Raw genomic sequence first — 19,030 nt, 5'->3', positions numbered from 1 at the left:
TATAAACCATTAACCTTTTATAAATCCATATCTCAAGGTCATTACAAAATTTAACTATTACACAATCGAACATTATAAAACTCAAGAACCATAGTACTTTTGTACCTATAAAATATTTCTCAAATATATATATATATATATATATATATTTAAATAAAATCTTTTAACCAAGCACAAACCAAATTCATTTACACTATATTTAATTATATACATAAATTCATACCATAACCAAACTTGCATAACTTATAATATTATCATATGGTTAAACCAAATTGCCCTATTAAAACCAATTACACAAACATGAGCATAGCAAAATATTCTCTATTAAAAATCAATTTAACATAGCCAAAATATAACTAAATTTGTTTATTGCATTAAATACCTAATATATATATTAAAAATCAAATTAACCAAATTGGTCTCACAATACTAATACATATACGGCATATCCATTATTTGTTTTAACATATATATTCGATCCATCCATATAAATAATAAAACATATATCATAATTCAATACATAACTCAAACTTACATTTAGTCGGTTACCCTATGATAGCCGATCATAAAGTAGCTTCCAACCAATTCTTCATATTTCAATTTATAATTCATGAACTAAAATGACTTACTTACTAAAACAAACACATTGTATACATTATCTAACTAATTCTACGTAATCAAACATTACTTAGCTTAATACCTATATCAAATATACTCACACCACATACTTACGTGCCAAGAATTTATAATTCAAACACTACCATGAGCATGTATATACCTTACCTTATAAATACTATCCATAAAAGATTATATAATAATCAAAACATAATCAAGCCATATCTCCACCAAAACCTAACAAACATACAAAATGCTTAAGCCATTTTCGCATGGCTTTAATACATACACTTTCTAAAATAAGTTATTTCCCACCCAACCTATACATGCCATAATTTCAAAAGATATTTCAATTTATAAAATACCGTAGTTAGTCGATAGTGTGATAAGCTTTACTGACGATCCCCGAGCTCGTAACTACTTCAAGATCTATAAAACAGAAATACACAAATACAAATACACAGTAAGCTTTATAAAGCTTAGTAAATCGTAAGCATAATTAATATTTAACTATTAAGAATTAAAGGCACATAAATAACATACAAAGATATTATATATATAATTATAATCACACTTTTATCACATATACATGTAAGCTAATAACCAATTTTGTTCTTGTATAAATGTTCATAAACTTTTACTTTAAGTAAAATAGGTATCAACCGAAATTTAAAGTATGCATATATATATATATATATATATATATATATATAACCATAACAATTCAAAACTCATATATATTCATACCATATATACTTCCAAATAAATAACTTACCTTAATTCCATATATTTATTCAACTAACTTATACCTGCACATACATTTCAAATACATAACAATCTTCATTTACATTACTTGTCGAACCAATCGAAAATAAATAGAATAATCAAATAGTCGAGAGATTCATACAACGCCATCGTCCCAGACGTGGTCTTACATGTAATCGCACATTGATGCCACTGTCCTAGACAAGGTCTTACTCGAAAATACAAATCGATGCCATCGTCCCAGACGTGGTCTACACGAAAATACAAATCGATGCCATCGTCCTAGACGTGGTCTTACACGAAAATACAAATAGATGCCATCGTCCCAGACGTGGTCTTACACGAAAACACTTATCAGAAAATTTCCATACAATTTTTAAGGTTCAAATATGCTTCCAGACATTAAATATCAGTTAATTCGAACTCAATTAACTTATTTCTTATAACAAATATATATATGTATATTTGGTCAAAACCTCTTACTACATCTAATGGTTCCATATATTATCTATCTACTATATAACATGAATGTAACAAAATTTAAATGCTTATCGACTTACCCCGGATGTCGTCGACCGTTAAATCAGCTACTCTACCACCTTTGTCTTTCCCAGATCCAAATCTGATTTCTTTAATTCTTGATCTAAACATATTCAATTTAAGCTTATTTAAACACCATTCTATTCAATTTAGCCTAAAAACACATAAATGGGCAAATTACAATTTTGTCCCTAACATTTCACACTTTTTTACAATTTAGTTTTTTTTGCTCAAAACACAAAATACACAAAATTTGGCTACACTCCTTTAGGGCCAAATATTCCTAGTGTCTTTACAAGCCCACACATTTTATTTATTTCACATTTTAGCCCCTCAAAAATTTGTTTTTACAATTTAACCCTAATTACTCAAATTCATAAAAAATTCAAAGACAAAACATATTAACCTTTCACATATCTTTCATATTTCATCATCAACTATCACAAAGCTCAAGCATTCATCAATGGTGCTTTTCAAAATCATCAACAATTCATAAAATTAAGGCACGGGTTTTGAAGTATTCGAAGCAACGATCTCAAAAACGTAAAAATTATCGAAAACTGAACAAAAACGAACCTTGAATTTAAGCTTGAATATGACCGAAACTTGACTAAGCTTTAATGGCTTTCTTCCTTCTTGGTTTCGGCTAAGAAAGATGATAATAATCTAATGTTTTTATGCTTTTAACTATCTTATATTATAATATTTGTTAATTAGTCATTTAACCTTATTTAAATAAATATAACTTATATATAATAAGGTTAGTTTTGTCCTTAGCCATCCACTAACTATTTAGTGGTCTAATTTCATGTTTAAACCTTCCAAATAAAAAGACAACAACAAATAGATACTTTTAGCTTTAACCCCTAAATTTTTATTTTTACGCGATTAAGTCCTTTTTATTTAATCAGTTACTCAAACAACAAAATTTAAACACGAAAATTTCACACAATCAAATTCACACATAGTAACTCACAAAGTAATATTAAATTTTTTTTTTCAACTCGAATTTGTGGTCCCGAAACCATTATGTCCGATTAGGGTTGAAATCGGGTTGTTACACTTCAACTTCCCGAGGCATAGTGAATGTGACAGAAGATGATGACCCAACAAAATTGTAGCATAGACAACTTAGTCACATGAGTGAGAAGGGCTTAATTTTTTGGTCAAGAAGAATCAACTTTCAGGTTTGAAGAAAACTACGGTGAAGAATTGTGTTCATTGTCTAGTTGAAAAGTAGATAAGAGTTTCATTTAACCATCACCCACCTTCAAGAAAGTCAAATTTGCTTGAGTTGGTTCATTCAAATGTTTGTGGTCCCTTGAAGGTTAGGTCACATGGTGGCGCACTTTACTTCATGACTTTCATTGATGACTGTTCAAGAAAATTTTGGGTTTATACTTTGAAAAAAAAGGGCCATGTACTTGATGTATCCAAGCACTTTCAAGCTTCATCTGAGAGAGATTGGGAAGAAGTTGAAGTGTATTCGTATTGATAATGGTGGAAAGTATAGAAGACCATTTAATGTTTACTGTCGAAGACTCCAAAGTTGAATGGATTGGCTGAGAGAATGAACTTGACATTAGTTGAGAAAGTCAAATGTTTACTTTCATATGCAAAGTTGCCTAGATATTTTGGGTTAAAGCTTTGCATACAGTTGTACATGTGATTAATCTATCTCCTAGTGTTTCTTTGCAGGATGATGTACTAGATAGGGTTTGATTTGGTAAAGACATGTCATATCACCTGCGTGTGTTCGGTTGCAAAGAATCTGTCTATGCTCTAAAAGATGAGCAATCTAAGTTAGATGCCAAGACTCGACAATGTATCTTCATTAGTTACGATCATGATGAGTTTAGGTATTGTATGATTTGATTGAAAATACTTGTGAGAAGCAAAGATGTGGTTCTCTTTGAGGATTAAACCATTAAAGACATTAATAAGATGGAGAATATGAATCCACAAAATAGTGATGATTTGTTTGAAATGAATCTGATTTCTATAGCTTCTTCATGAAGTCCTATTCAGGATGATATACAAGAAGTTAACATTTATGACTAGCAAGGTATAATTGATTTTAATGTTCCTATAGATGAGGTTGAAAATGATTAACACCAAACACCTATAGCTCCACCGTCAGTTCCACCTCGGATTTAATTAGAGATCGATGATTTTTGTAAGGTATTCTTCTAATGGGTATGTTTTTTAACTAACGAGGAAGATCTAGAGTGTTATAAAAGGCTACGGAGAGTGAATGCAAAGATCAGTTGGTTGAAGCGATGAAGGATGAACTCCAATCCTTGCATGACAATTATATCTTTGAGTTGGTGAAATTGCCAAAGGGTAAGAGAGTTTTGAATCAGTGAGTTTACAGGTTGAAGCAAGAAGAGAATTGAATTCCACGATACAAAGCTAGATTGGTCATTAAGGGTTATAGTAAAAAAGGGGGATTGACTTTAAGAAAATATTTTCTCTAGTTGTAAAGATGTTCTCTATCAAAACTATATTGAGTTTGGCAACTTATTATAACTTAGAGGTTGAACAGATGTATATGAAAACTACTTTCTTTCATGGTGATGTGGAGGAAGAGCTTTACATGTAGGAACTAAAGGGTTTTGTTGTACAAGGCAAAGAGGAATATGTATGCAAATTGAGGAAGAGCTTGTATGGTTTGAAGCATGCTCCGAGGTAATGGTACAAAATGTTTGAGTTTGTTATAGGGGAGCATAGCTACAAAAAGACGACGACTTTTGACTATTGTGTTTTTGTTCAGAAATTCTTCAGTGATGATTTCATTATTTTATTATTCTATATTGATGATATGCTTATTGTTGGTCATAATGCTTCTAGAATTGTCATGTTGAAACAAAAATTGAGTAAATCCTTTGAGATGAAGGATTTAGGGCCAGCAAAGTAAATTTTTAGCATTAGATTAACACATGATAGAAAGGCCAAGAAGTTATGGTTATCACAAGAGATGTACATTGAGAAAGTACTTTAAAGGTTTAATATGGATAGATAGAACTAAAATGGTGAGTACTTTCTTTACTATGCAGTTCAAGTTGAGTGTAAAGCAAAGTCCTTCCACATAGAAAGAGAAGGAAAACATGTGAAAAGTTCCTTACTCTTTAGCCGTGGGTAGTTTGATGTATGCACGAGACCAGACTTGGCCTATGCAGTTGTTACAATTAGTCGGTTTATTTCTAATTCAGGGAGAGAGTATTGAAATGCAGTGAAGTGAACTATAAGATATTTCCAAGGCACCTTCAATTTTAAACTTTGTTTTTACAATAAGAAACTCATTCTAGTTGGCAACACAGATTTATATATGATCAGAGATATTGACTTGAGAAAATCTACTTTAGGTTACTTGATCACTTTTGCAGAAGAAGCAAAGGCTTGGCACTCTAAATTGCAAAAATGTGTTGCTTTATCCACTATTGAGTCTAAGTTTACTGCAACTACCGAGATGTGCAAAAAGCCCCTTTGGATAAAGAAATTTGTGTAAGAACTCGACTTTGCTCAAGAGAGGTATGTCTTGTTTTGTGATAGTCAATGTGCTATTTGGTAAGATAGTCAATGTGCTATTTGGTAAGAATTCAACTTTTTGTTCTCGTCTAAACATATTGATGTAAGGTATTATTGCATGCGATAAATTCTCAAGACAAATTTGTTAGAACTTGAAAAAATTCACACTAATAATACTGGTGCAGATATGTTGACTAAAATCTTACTAAAAAGAAAGTTTGAAGCATATTACTCAATCGTTTGTATAGCAAACATCCCCACGTAATGGGAAGGGGATATTTGTTGGACGTAGACCACATAGGTCCCACTATGTGTATGTGTATATACATTTTAGGGGCAACACAATAACACTTTAGTTTATTTTTATATGTGGGTGCAACAAGTTAGAGAGAGTATTGTTTACCAAGTGTAGTTTTAATCAACTCTTTAAACTAGGGTTATCCGATGTCCATTTAAATCGATTAGTAGACCCAAGGATCTCAATTGTCTCATGCCCTTTGTTGAGTTATATTCTTTTGCACTAACCTTGTGTTGTAATTTTGTAACAAGATTTTTTGAGCTTATGGTGGACTTTCAAGTCCCATGATTTTTGCCCTGGATTTTCCATATAAAAATTTGTATGTCTCAATTCAGGATTTGTGTTTGCGATGTTATAAATGGCTTGAATTAATTGTTAATATATTGTGTTATTAAATTTATCATATTGATTTATTAGAAGTGAAAAACACCAATTGTGGTTCTGCGATGTTTTACTGGGTTCAATTTTGGCCCAACAGTTTACTGACCCGAACTAAGGGTAGATATTGAATTGACTACTTATGCCACATTCTTATTCCGAGGATAATGCTTCCTACTGTGATTTTGTATATTTTTAAAATTTTCATATCCAAATAGAAGGAAGTGGACTTTAGTAATTGAAAGTAAATGGACAGATATAATAATGAATAGGGCATACTTGGCAAGTATGTTAGTCCGACACCTCATGATTCTCCAAAGACGCTCCAAATATATGAACATTTTGGGGGAAGAAATGAATATACTCATGCCGGACATATCCATGGTTGGCACTTACACTCTAGTTTGAGTAATTTAGCTTGGCTAGACACATTATCACATTGCTTAACAACACAACACAAAAGTAACTGCTAAAAACCATACAGAACAAAAATGGAACTACAATAATCTTCAACAATACATTTCCTTGTGTCGGAAAAAAAGGGAAGATTCACATTGATTATCATTATCCATACAAATTATGTGTAGGTAGAAAATTGCAATATAAGTAATCTAAGGAATGGTTGATAGTAAACTCAAACAAGTATTATACTAGTTGCACAATCAAGCAAAAAGATATTCTATTTAATTTATCGATCATAATGCAAGAGTACAAGTTTTAAGTAAGGTCATACTGTCAATACTGACCTTTTAGGTGGCGATCGCTGTTTTAAAAGGTTGGATTTTATTCGCCGTGTCAGCAAAAAGCATAGAAATGCTAGGACAACAATCAAGACTAAATAAACTTCAAAGTGAGTTCCCCAGAAATAGCCTATTGAAAGGAGCCGGCTTTTTCCACCACAATCACAAATACTACGAAGTAAAGTTCCATCGGAAGAGACTTCTGGATCAAGAATAAAGTCTACATTTGTGGCTTCTTCTTTTTCCAACCAAATATGTGTGGCCTTTGATTTGTACCCAGGCACAGTAGCCATAACTGCAAGCATATTCATCAGTTTAAAACATATAGGTAATTATTTGCTTAATTGAATGGGCTATTTACAAAAAGGCCTGCCATCAAACCAATATCCCAGAAAAACGGCAAGAACTTATTGCTCAATAATCAGTAAAAGATGCATAAAACATTCGCAATATATATTTAACCTATATTGCTTTGACTCTTCGTTTTTCTTTTAAGTACCTATGATTGGCACTCATGTCCAACACTTACCAGGACATGAGTAAAGGGATATGATCCTTTGAAGACCCTCCAAGTACAAGAGAATCGTGCGAAAAATTTAACATACTCGAGTAACATACCCATGTCCAACACATTCAAGTCCAAGTAACATAGTATTCAACCAGCTCCAAATACCAAATGCAAGCCTTATTTAACACCTCTTCAGCTGCACCTTGCTATTCTCATGATTTAACCAACTACTCATTTTTCTTTTCTAATCATTCGTATGCGATCATTAGATATTTCTTGCATTACTAACAATCACTGAAAAGAACCCAGCATGCTGAGACTAAAAAAATTTCATACCTTCATATCTCTCTCCTGGAACGAGTAACCGATGATAATCTGCTAATGTCCCGCTAGTTTTAACCTGTCATGATCAGGGACACCAAGATACAAGTTATTAAAAGAACGCTACAACTCAAGACCACCAGATTATTTAATCATGTCAAGATTTTATAAAAGCAGCGAGAATGAGTATTTTGTTTACGATGATCAAAGGAGAAAATAAAAACAAATATAAGCACAAGCAGCATGGATACTGCTATTACAAGTATCTCAGAAAAGAATAAAATCCAGGCATATCAAAAGCAATTGATGTTTCATATAGAAAGAGCAAAGAAAAAGCAATTGCTGTTTGGTAAAAAGGAGCTCCCTAACCAGAAGGGTGATAGAAGCTTAAGATGTGAAGCATGGATATGGAAGTAAGAAAATATCAAACCACATTTTCACTTTTTTTAACATGATTGCTGCAAAGTATTAGGTGGTCTACTAAGCAGAACAGGTCCGCAAATAAAGGAAAACAGAACTATGATTAATATCTTCAAGGTAAATCCATGTTCTTTATGCTCAAAATTCTTCAGAAATTACATCCTAAACCGGGAAAAAGTGAACTTCACAAATTCAAAAAATGCTCTATGTTCTCATATAACAGGCCGAATCTAAGCAGATTAAAATTTTCCATTCTAGGGAGAAATGATGAATTCTCAGTGATCATAGTATATACGAAAGTCAAAGTGACTTCAACAAGACAGTTAATTGCTCTCCTTTAGTGCCAGTGAATAAACTGATACATTCCAAATCAGAATCCTTACACTATGATTTCTGTGACAATAATATGGTTAATAAGGAGATGTCTGTGTATTATGACAGCATATATATATATGAACAAACCGTGTAATTTATTCCCTTGATTGTGATCAACCCAGGCAATGGCCTTCCACTGTCTGAAGAAAAGACCCTTCCATGAACTCCTGTCTAAAAATATACAAGTGGCATAGATCAATGATTCGTAGACAGAAAAAACTGTATAAGTATTCCACTTTGTTGAATATTTAAGATTGTTATCCATAATACCTCCGACAAGATAGATTTTAGAAAAATATTCTTTTATACAAAAAAGATGCAGAAAGAAAATGAAATCTATTTCAATTTTCAATACCAGAGATTTTTAAAGCCAAACTGCAGAGTACCTTAACAAGGCTCGCAACAAGATTTAGCATGCTCATTTTGTTGTACTCCCAAATGGTAGGAAGCTGCACATTACAATTAGAAAAGAAGATGAAAAAAGGCAACAAGAAATAGTAAAAACAAGAATGAACACTATCTAAATTAACTTTCCAAACAGGCTGATATCAAAATAAGTTAACCGAATGCTGCCAAGAGCCAAGAACTATCTACTTGAGAAGATACAAAACCAACAAGGTTCATATATTGAGAGAGAGAAAATAGAAATGGAAAAATGATCATGTATATGCAAGAAAAGTTACTTAAAGCATCTGCAGAATAAGGCAACGATTTCAAGCCAAAAAAAAAAAAAGAACAGGGCAACAATAACTACTATAAGTGTTCCACTTCTATTTCATAGTTATTGTATTAGCATTTATTCTTGCTAATTAGTTTTTTGCCAATTACGAGAGAGCTGAAAAGAGGGACATTGACAAGACACTACAAAGACCAAAACACCTAATTTAATTCCATAGAGGCAGAGATAATTTGCGATATAATTTCTGATATTCTTCAGTATCAGCATAAGAGGGATTTGATATTTGACAACATCGTGATAAATAAAAGAACCAATAAGGTGCCAATTGAAGAGAATAAAGTAGAAGGCCACCATAATAAATTTCCTACAATTAAAACAAACTTATGAAAAATGAAGCAGTTTTAAAACATTCTTTACCGCATCCAAAATACATGCTCCACAAAATAGCATCAAAACACCTTCAAAAGTATTTAACTGCTTGGTTTTAAGAAAACCATGGGACGAAACATTAAAGATTCTACATCTCAATGCCTAGGGTTCAAATTAAGAAAAATCACTCCAAACAGCTTTGAAAAACACCACTATTACCTGAAATTTGAATTTTAAGAAAAACCAAAAAATAGACATAGATATTGTATGAAAAGACTAAGGCAAAGGGAATTCAGAAAAGGACAAAGGAGACATTGGCATACAAGATATAAGAAATAACAAAAATGTTGAAGAAAGTGATGAGGTCCTTTTTATCTAAAGCAACACATCTGCATAAAATTTCTGAGCTAGAGCAAGTTTAAAATAACTAAATTTTAGGATTTAGCAGGATCTTGAGGGGAAAAAAAGAATTCATTACAAGATAAGCATAAAGAAGGGGCACTCTCCTGTGATTTGACCGAGTTAAGAAGCAAAGAACGCTAGGTGAAAAGTATGACTCCCTATCTTTCTATCACTAAACTTTTATAATAAAAAAATAAGAAAACTAGAAAAGGCCTCCACCTTTTCAGAAGCTCAGTGCACTAAAGAATACAAATCAAGCTAACCATAATGAATGCTAAAGTATTGCACTCCAGTTCAATTGGGTTTTCTCCTTTTTTTTTTTGGGGGGGGGGGGGTGTTAGATTTAAACTAAACATCATTCCTTAAAAATCAGTTCTATAAAGTACATGTTAGAAAGTAAGATTTATGAGTTACTTCAACAATCACATCAACAATGTTTTCCTCCAAAAGAAGAAGAAAAAAACCAGAACTGGTATAGAATATAATTATACAGTGAAGCTTGATGCAAGCCCTAATCCAAGGTCATTTGTTATCAATTAAAAGATGGCTCAGACAGAATTCTAACCTCCTTGGCATTAGGCCATTTGTTATCACTAATCTCCAAGGTCAACTCAAAACAACCACCATATATGTAGTTCCAATCTTGCATGCCACCATATACAGGGTACCTGCATTAAGTTGAATCACTGGCTTACATAACAGGAAAAGTTATGAAAAGTGGACTAATATTACAGACTATAGAAAGCAAAACATAGATGAACAAAAGTTGCATGGTTTGTAAGGTAATCAATTTCTCTGATCATAATCAGCAAACAAATTGCTTACCAGGCTGCTCCATTGGTAATGCCTCCTTCAAATTCTTTGCTCAAAGACATGTTATAGTGAGATTTGCTATATATGCTTGCCAAGAACCGGAATGTTCCATCATCAGGACATGCATAATAGTTCTTCCTGATTTAATACATATAAATATGAGAAACTATGTCCAGCATTGCATTTGAAAGATTCAGTTTGCATTAATATAACAAAAGGAACTGATTTCATGTTGTTCCTAAGGTGCAGAGATGTAGAAGAGTCGCATTACTAACAGTAACATTATGACAAATGAAACTCATTATGAATTAAACAAAATGTATGGGGATCCACAAGGCTACAACCATTCATTATTGCAGAAATGATCATGGTGAAGTCAACCAGGAAGTTATTAGAGTTCGTATTACAATTTAAATAGCATATATGCTGACATTGGCAAATAAAAAGAATTGAAGTGAAACAAGGCTCGTAAACCATGTCATGGAAATATGCAATCTATGATCGTTTAACTGATGAAACATCCATTTATGAACATCTAATAACCAAATCAAGGAAATTAAATTGCTTGCTTAAAAAGGAATTAGACAAATATAACTTAAACATGAATTAAGCTGAAGCCTAAAATGCCGAGATATAACACCTGATAGTTTAGCATGCCTAGAAAAAATATTTAAATAACAGGCAGGAGCTACAAGGAACTTGAATAATTTTGTAGGTGCAGCTTTGCAATTTTAAAGCTGATAACGAAGAAGAATCACCTTTTATCCAGAGAGGCGTCCCATGGATAGTTAGCAACAAGTGCACCCTGTAAAAAATGAATTGTTAATAGGCTCCTCCCCTTAAGTTTCTTGTATACCAAACAAGATCAAATTCATAGCCTCATTCCATCAATATCAGATATTTTGAAGTAATGAGACAGAACTACCATGTACATCATTAGAAGGTATAAACTTTTACTAGATCTGAATGCCAGCAATCTAAAATTGATAACAAAACTTTAGAATTAAATTCTCACTCTCACTAAGGCTCTGTTTGGTTGATACTTTTTCTATTCTATTTTTGCAAGAAGACAATACAGTAAAAAGAAAAAAAATGAATAGGAAACAGCAAATAGAAAAAGCATTAATAAATCAGAGCCTAAATCAAAGATTAAAGTATAAGAATAGGCATATATTTACCAAACAATAAAACATAGATGGGCCACAGCATGTACATGAAGGGGCATCAGGCTTTAGTTTTCCATTTCTTCAGTTTTGCAACATTATCTCCAGCCCTCAAAAATTTTACTACACCAATTTAGCTAAAATTTTCTTATTGCCCTTACTTTGGGCACCTCACACAGAATTCTACCGTTGGATAAATACTCTAGTAAATTTATGTTACTCTGACTCGAGTTTGAGTGTTGGATATGGGTATGCGTCTGACATAGGTCTGTTCAATTTTTTCTTATTTTTTTCATGTTTTTGGAGGGTAATATCCCCATACCCATGTCTGAAATGTGTCGGACAAGGATGTTGGACAAGGGTACTTCAAGAAAAATGAAGAGTTGAATCAAAATAGAGGTACACTCCATGCAACACTAACATTACCTGCAGAACGGAGTCTTTGCTCTTTATGCATTGACTTCTAGTTCTAACTAGTATTTAATTTCTCTCACAAAGCAACTCACATATATATATATATATATATTTGGGTGCTAGACAAGAGACTGTCAAGAAAATGAAGAATCGGTTCAATATAGAGGTACATTGCATGCAACACTAAGGTGATCTACAGAATGGAGTCTTGACTCTTTAAGCATTTACTTCCAACTAGTTTAGCATTGCTTTTGAAAAGTTTGCTTTATGATTTAAGTAGTCAGCAATGCTATCAAAAAGTGCTTTTGAAAAGATAAAATGTCTATTTAGACATGATGTTGTAAAGTTAAAATAAATTTCTGAAATTCAGGCTAGACAATGAGGGGAAATAGATAATTCAGCTCAAACATGATTTTCCAAAAGCCAGAAGCTAGAAATTTTAGCTTTTTGAGTTGACTTAAAAGCCTAGTTTTAAAAGCACTTTTAGCTTGAAAAACTATCTGCTTAGCATTGCTTATGGCTTGAAAATCTGGTTTGGCTAGAAAAGTGCTTTTGAGAAACAATGCTAAACACACCCTTAAGTTATCTTTCAAAGCAACTCATACATGCACATACATATATGTATAAGTTTACAAGATAAGAGTCGGGTGACAGAAGCATCTTTGCATATTTCAAAAAGGGAAATAAAAGTGATGCCAAGAAAGATAAATGATGAAGGGAAGCTTCTCTTATCATTTGTGATTAAATCTTCTATGCCTATCATGTTTATCTTCAAATATAGTCATTTACAACGTTTTGCCAAGAAATTGAAGCAATCTAAAAACTGACAGGGAAAAAGTAACAGCTATTGTCAATGTCCAATAACAATAGCACTCTCTGAGTTTAATAAATACACAACAAGAGAAGTGAGAATAAAATATTACCCCATGCAAACTTGCAGATGCTGTAAAACGCATTTCTCTCAACCAACTCATAATTGCTTTTGTTTCAGGTTGTCGTGCATCCTCATTATTATTCCAAGGGAAGAACTGGCAGATTTTAATAGTCATGATCATTTAATATGGAGAATAGGAGTAAATCCAATAAAACCTAGGAATGAAGAGCAACTGAAGGCAATATACAATGCTTATCAAACTAAAAGAATGCACATATGAACAACGGGATCCAATCAAATTTTGACCTTAAAAATGAATTCTTAGTTGGGATCATTTTCGATGAGTTGGATGAATAGAAATACAAAACATATTCCTTTCTAATGTTATAAACCAAACAAAATATATGCTAGCAATAATAACACCACTCACAACTTTATTACCATGAAAAAGAAAAATTAAACACTGACCCTAAGAATTAGGATCTCAAATCAACCTCGGATTTCAAGTTTCTAACTCTGCCCAATCAATCCAATGATACCAAAATGTGCTTTCACATTTTAGATTCTTCCATGACAAAAAACAAACGAATAATCATAGGAATGTGAACACTGCTGCCAATGCTATCTTTAACGAGAAAATGCAATCTGAAATTTTTTTATTAAATTCTACATGTTAGAAGATCATCTACAAATATGAAAGCACAAGGGTTTCCATAATTAAAAAAAACTGATATAACTATATCATATATTAAGGTCATAAGGAGCAACATAGAAATTTGTATTGTATTGTTAAAAAGAATTTTTACATTTCATTTATTATTATGTCAAGTTGACTAGAAAATGGGAGGTACTGAATGAAGTTTCAACCATCTTATTCACCATTGCATAGCTTTCCTAATTTAGTCTGCACACCACCTTCCTGCAAGATGTTATGGAACTATGATAAATCCTACAAATTATATTATCAATCCTGATTTGGGAAGAGCATAATCCTTAACACCAAAGATTTAATTAGGATTTTTTTAACTTGAACTTGTTGATGAAGTTGAAGAAAACCAAAATACACCTTTCAACATTAGATATATACCAGTCTTAGAAGATCCATTTGTTTGTGATCTATGAGGTTCAACTTGAAATCAAATGCCTCAAACTTAAAATCAATATTGCAGTAGAGTTACCTGATCTGCAAAATCTCGATTTAGATCAACATTATTTGCATTACCACGTCTCCTAAAAGAAAATCCATCAGGATTCATTGATGGAAGTATGTGAAGGTGAACCTTGGTAACAATCAAGTCAACCTGTACCATCAACAAATACTATAGATTAGGCAATTTTATAAAATAATGTGATAAGGGTCATAAAATTACAGCAGCTGTGAAAGATGAATGTTATGTACATGCTTAACCAGACAAATATAAACAGAAAGCATACTTAATTGATAGAAATCATCAAATAGTATTATCAAAGTAATATTTGTAAATAGGGAAGGCCATAATAAAGAAGATCAACATTTTAGTGAATGAGTGAATGAAGAATCAATTCTCTTTTTGACTGAGAAAAAGCAATCATGTAAATAGTGGGCTGGGCCCTATGGATCACTCACACGACTGCATATGTGTTTCTTTATGTATAAGGTGTGTATAGACATACCTGCAACCTTTCTATTGATTAAATATGTCAAAGACATCAGAATATATTACCCAATGCAAATACAAAATATCTTATAGTTGTTCAGATGTATGATTCAGTTCTCAAGCAAACCACTTCTTCCAATGACCATGGAGTGACGGGGGTGTCTCTAAAATGTCTCAGAAACAACTAGAAAATAAAATAATAATAAAAAGTATCTTAAAATAGCATTAAGCCTCAACAAATAACCCACGAATGAAGTATGATAATAAGTAAAAAAACCACAGTGCTTAAACCAAGGAATTATTATGGAGAAAACACTGAAAAAGGCACATAAATATCATTCACAACATCATGCAAGAAAAAAGAAGAAATACACTTACATGCAGTAAAAGGAATAGAAAAATACCAATGGGTCCCTCTTATAGTTGTCACATATCCAATTCGCAAGAAGCAAAAGAAGCTCACGACCAACAGGTTCATCACCATGCACATTACCAATGAACTGCAATTTCAAACAAATGAGGTGAGTTGACCCATAGAAAACAGAATAATAGTTCCTTTAATAGCAGTTAATAAACTACATTTTGAACAAAAAATGAGTCATGATGATGAAATAGAAAGGAAAACAAACTTGAAGTCTCCAACCACCATTTGAGAAAATATGAAGAACGTAATCATGCTCCTAGGGTGGAAAAGAATTGTCATAGAAATTCACATTCTCCATAATTGTCACAAAAATAGGTGTAATACTTGATAAAAAACAGGGTACATTTTAATAAAAATGAACAATAGAAGGCTGTTGAAGAGAGAAAAATACAATTTATCAGAGAATGTGAAATGTGAAAAGAAAGGTCTAAACTTTGGTGCACATTTTTTAAACCTTTACTATTGAAACTTTCTTCAAACATAATTCAATTTCAAATTAGATTCCAGAATTGCTATACCGAATACTTTTCCTCCTTGAACACATATAAGATAACATAGTCCTTAGGAAGATTTACTGTAATTGTATAACACTCTATTGATCCTAGTACTTTGTTGTCTAACTTCAGGTACTATACTACCAGGTTAACTATAAATCCTTTATCCTATAACTGCAAGATATATAAATATATTTGTTTCCCTGATAAAAGCTTCTAATATTTCAACATCTCAAATTTCATTTTCCTCCATTTTATTTTAATAGTTTCTTCAATTCAATTCCTAAGTTCTTAGCCATGTTAAAAGGGAATCTTTTGTAAAACAATCACCATTTGATTTAAATATTCACAAAAACCCAATCAACTTCAAAATAGGAAACCAAATTAGCAATCACTAATTAAAACAGTGCATAACCATGCAGGCGCATAGGTAATAGAGCACTAAATCATTTACCTTGAATGCAGGTTCAGGCTCTTCCCGGCCTGGTTTGTCAGAAATCTCTATCACCCACTACACAAAAAGAATCACCAAACACTTACAAACACAAATGGTTCACAATAGTGTAACAAAAATCATTAGGAAATAATTGCGAACATGTATGTACAGAAAAGGAAGCAAGTTGAAACAAAACTATTACCAGTGGAAAACCACGCACACTTTCTCCAATACTGATCCCAAAATCAAAAATGCCCTCAAAGAGAGTAATAAAGAACCAATCAGTATATAACCTCCATGGAACACTAAACAACTCCATTCATTCCACAAAACTATCCATTCCTTTAATGAGAAAATTCCTACTTAAATCCATCATAAAAATCGGAAAATATTATAGGCAAGAAAAGCAAAAAAAATAGAAATAATCACCTGTATATTCTAGAAATGTGGCTACATCTTCGCCCAAATTCCTTCACCGCCCTTTCTAGTTCCGAGTTAGTCATGTAGCCACGAGCAATATCAGTTCTGTAATAACAACTCCTCAAATTACTCACAAAACACAAAAAGTTAATCAAACTTCAATTATTAATGAAAAAGAAAAAAAAAACACCTCGGGTGGTGAGACTGGTTTTCCTCGATCAAATGCCTTCCAGAACCGGCATAACTCTCATTTTCAAACCCTAAATCTATATAAAAAAATGGGTTAGCAAAAAATCAATCGTTTGTAAATTAAACACAGAAAAAAAATCCCGGTCAAACCATGTAAAAATTCAAAGATCATGGGGCTTCCTTTGTTTCCTTAACAACGTAAATTTATTTACTTGTATATGCAACATAGATAAAAAAAGAAAAGAACATTAGGAACCATAATTCTCAACTACTAAGCTGTAAAGAGAAGCAAAGAGAGAGAAGAGGACCTGCAGCTGAAGATAAAGAAGTGCTGCGATAGCCGCCTCTGGCGATTACGTTGCGAACAAAGAATGAGAAAAGGATACAAAATTTGAGATTCATTTTTACTTCTCTTTTTTCTCTTTATTCGGAATAATATTAACAAATAATGCGATGCGACATTAAGCTGAGCTTCAGCTTAGTTTTCGATCGCTTCCTTTAACGATCTTCAGAGAGAGACAAAAGACCGATGAACGCAAGTTAATTATTAATGGATTTGGATCATTGATTTGAGAGCTAAACCCATTTATTTTGTAATAACTTAAATGCACAATATCAGATTTAGCCCCGATGTTTACATTTTCATCAATTTGACTTTTATCTTTTAACTAAATTTTAACATAATATTTGGTGTACTGTTAGTGAATTTTAGACTCACAAATAGGAGTTGACAAGTGCCTTATAATTGTATAATAAAATATGTAAAATAAATAAATTTTAGACTCACAAATAGGAGTTGACAAGTGCCTTATAATTGTATAATAAAATATGTAAAATAAATAAATATTTTAAAAATAAATAGACAAATAACATTTTTAAGGTTAATTATGAAATAAAAATATACTACCAATATGCCAAATATTAACCATTTATGAAATTTATTTTTAATATTAAAATATGAATTCAATAAAAAATAATGGTTAAATTTTGTTGTTGATTATCGAATAAATCAAGTAAAGTTAATCATCAATAAAATTGAAACATTGTTAATAATTCATAATTTTGAAATAATAATAATTTATAACTAAGATTTTAAAAAATAAAAATTTCATTAAAAAAGTATAAAAATATGAAATATCTTTTTATTTGTATGTTAAACCATTTAAATTTAATAGGAAATATACATTTTATTATGTTTTAAAAACTTTGTAGTTTTACTATTTTAAACTATTTTAATTTTGAAAACATTAGTCACATCGTTTTGATAATTTAATTAAAAAATTATAATTTGATTACTAAATTATTCAAAATTATTTTTTACCACTTGACTGTTAAGTGGTACTTTTTAATTAGTAAAATAACAATTTCAATCCTCAACTTTTATAATGGTTAAATTGAATTGGAAGGCAAGCTTTTTCCATAATTGATAAAAGGCATATGTCAAATTTAATTTCTTCATTTGATTGTTATACAAGGAATTTAAACTCTTTTATGAGTTAATATACTATTTGCCCCCAAAGTTACACTTAATTATCACTTTAGTACTTAAATTTTTGTATTAATTTAGTACATGACGTTTCCTATCCGTTGCCAGTTTACTCCCGTCATTAATGGAGTTAAAAAGAGTGACCCAAACTTTGTTTTCCAAAAATAAATTTAAAAATCAGAAAAATTAGAAAAATAATTCAATTTTTTTAAAACCAGAAATAGAATTATATAAAATCCATAAATTAAAAATATTTTTATTTTATTTTTTTAAAATGCATAAAACACAAAGAAGAGAAAAATACAAAAAAAGTGTCAAACATATTCAGAAAAATCTCAAAAATTTTAACAAATTAGAAAAGAAAATATATGGAAAGTTATATATTTCCAGAACCTAAAATATATATTTTCTGTTTAAAAATACATAAATTAGAGAAAAAAAGTGAAATTACAAAATTATCAAAACAAATTCAGAAAAATCTCAAAAATTTAAAAATTCAGAAAAATATGAAAAGCTTTAAAACATGTGAATGAAAATATAAAATTAAAAAAGTGTGATTTTGGTTGTCTTTTTCTTTATTTTATATGGAAATCTTTAAATTCGATTACTAGATTCAAAATCTTAAAAAATATATTACGCTATGAGCAAAGTGATAAAAATTGTTTTCAATATTTTAAAGTTTTCCATATTCTTTTCTTATTTTATATTTTTTATAATTTTCTGATTTTTACACTTTTGTATT

At 31.2% G+C, this 19,030-nt stretch overlaps 1 protein-coding gene and 1 long non-coding RNA gene across 3 annotated transcripts; both read right to left on the bottom strand.

Moving 5' to 3' along the window:
• Positions 1–742: 742 nt before the first annotated feature.
• On the bottom strand, positions 743–2,629 carry LOC128041235 (uncharacterized). The gene is made up of 3 exons (XR_008195951.1): positions 2,497–2,629; positions 1,941–2,023; positions 743–1,044 (listed from the first exon to the last, which is right to left on the bottom strand). It is a non-coding gene; the product is annotated as an uncharacterized LOC128041235 (long non-coding RNA).
• Positions 2,630–6,769: 4,140 nt separating this feature from the next.
• On the bottom strand, positions 6,770–17,444 carry LOC105770254 (carboxypeptidase SOL1). Of its 2 annotated transcripts, none has more exons than XM_012591370.2 (15): positions 17,111–17,444; positions 16,804–16,873; positions 16,623–16,718; positions 16,396–16,426; positions 16,212–16,268; positions 15,244–15,339; positions 14,381–14,503; positions 13,252–13,356; positions 11,510–11,556; positions 10,764–10,889; positions 10,504–10,606; positions 8,875–8,937; positions 8,576–8,659; positions 7,709–7,772; positions 6,770–7,159 (listed from the first exon to the last, which is right to left on the bottom strand). In XM_012591370.2, the coding sequence occupies exons 1-15, from the start codon at positions 17,202–17,204 to the stop codon at positions 6,852–6,854; spliced, it is 1,467 nt and encodes a 488-aa protein (XP_012446824.1). In that variant the 5' UTR covers positions 17,205–17,444; the 3' UTR covers positions 6,770–6,851. The 2 variants fall into 2 exon arrangements, with proteins under 2 accessions (XP_012446824.1, XP_012446823.1); XM_012591369.2 differs by having other exon boundaries at positions 16,804–16,879; positions 17,111–17,439.
• Between the last annotated feature and the right edge of the window lie 1,586 nt (positions 17,445–19,030).

The sequence above is a fragment of the Gossypium raimondii genome, chromosome 5 (genome assembly GCF_025698545.1).
Source record: "Gossypium raimondii isolate GPD5lz chromosome 5, ASM2569854v1, whole genome shotgun sequence".
NCBI classification, from domain to species: domain Eukaryota; kingdom Viridiplantae; phylum Streptophyta; class Magnoliopsida; order Malvales; family Malvaceae; genus Gossypium; species Gossypium raimondii.
The sequence above is the reverse complement of the archived record's forward strand: the minus strand, read 5'-3'. Positions and strand labels throughout refer to the sequence as shown.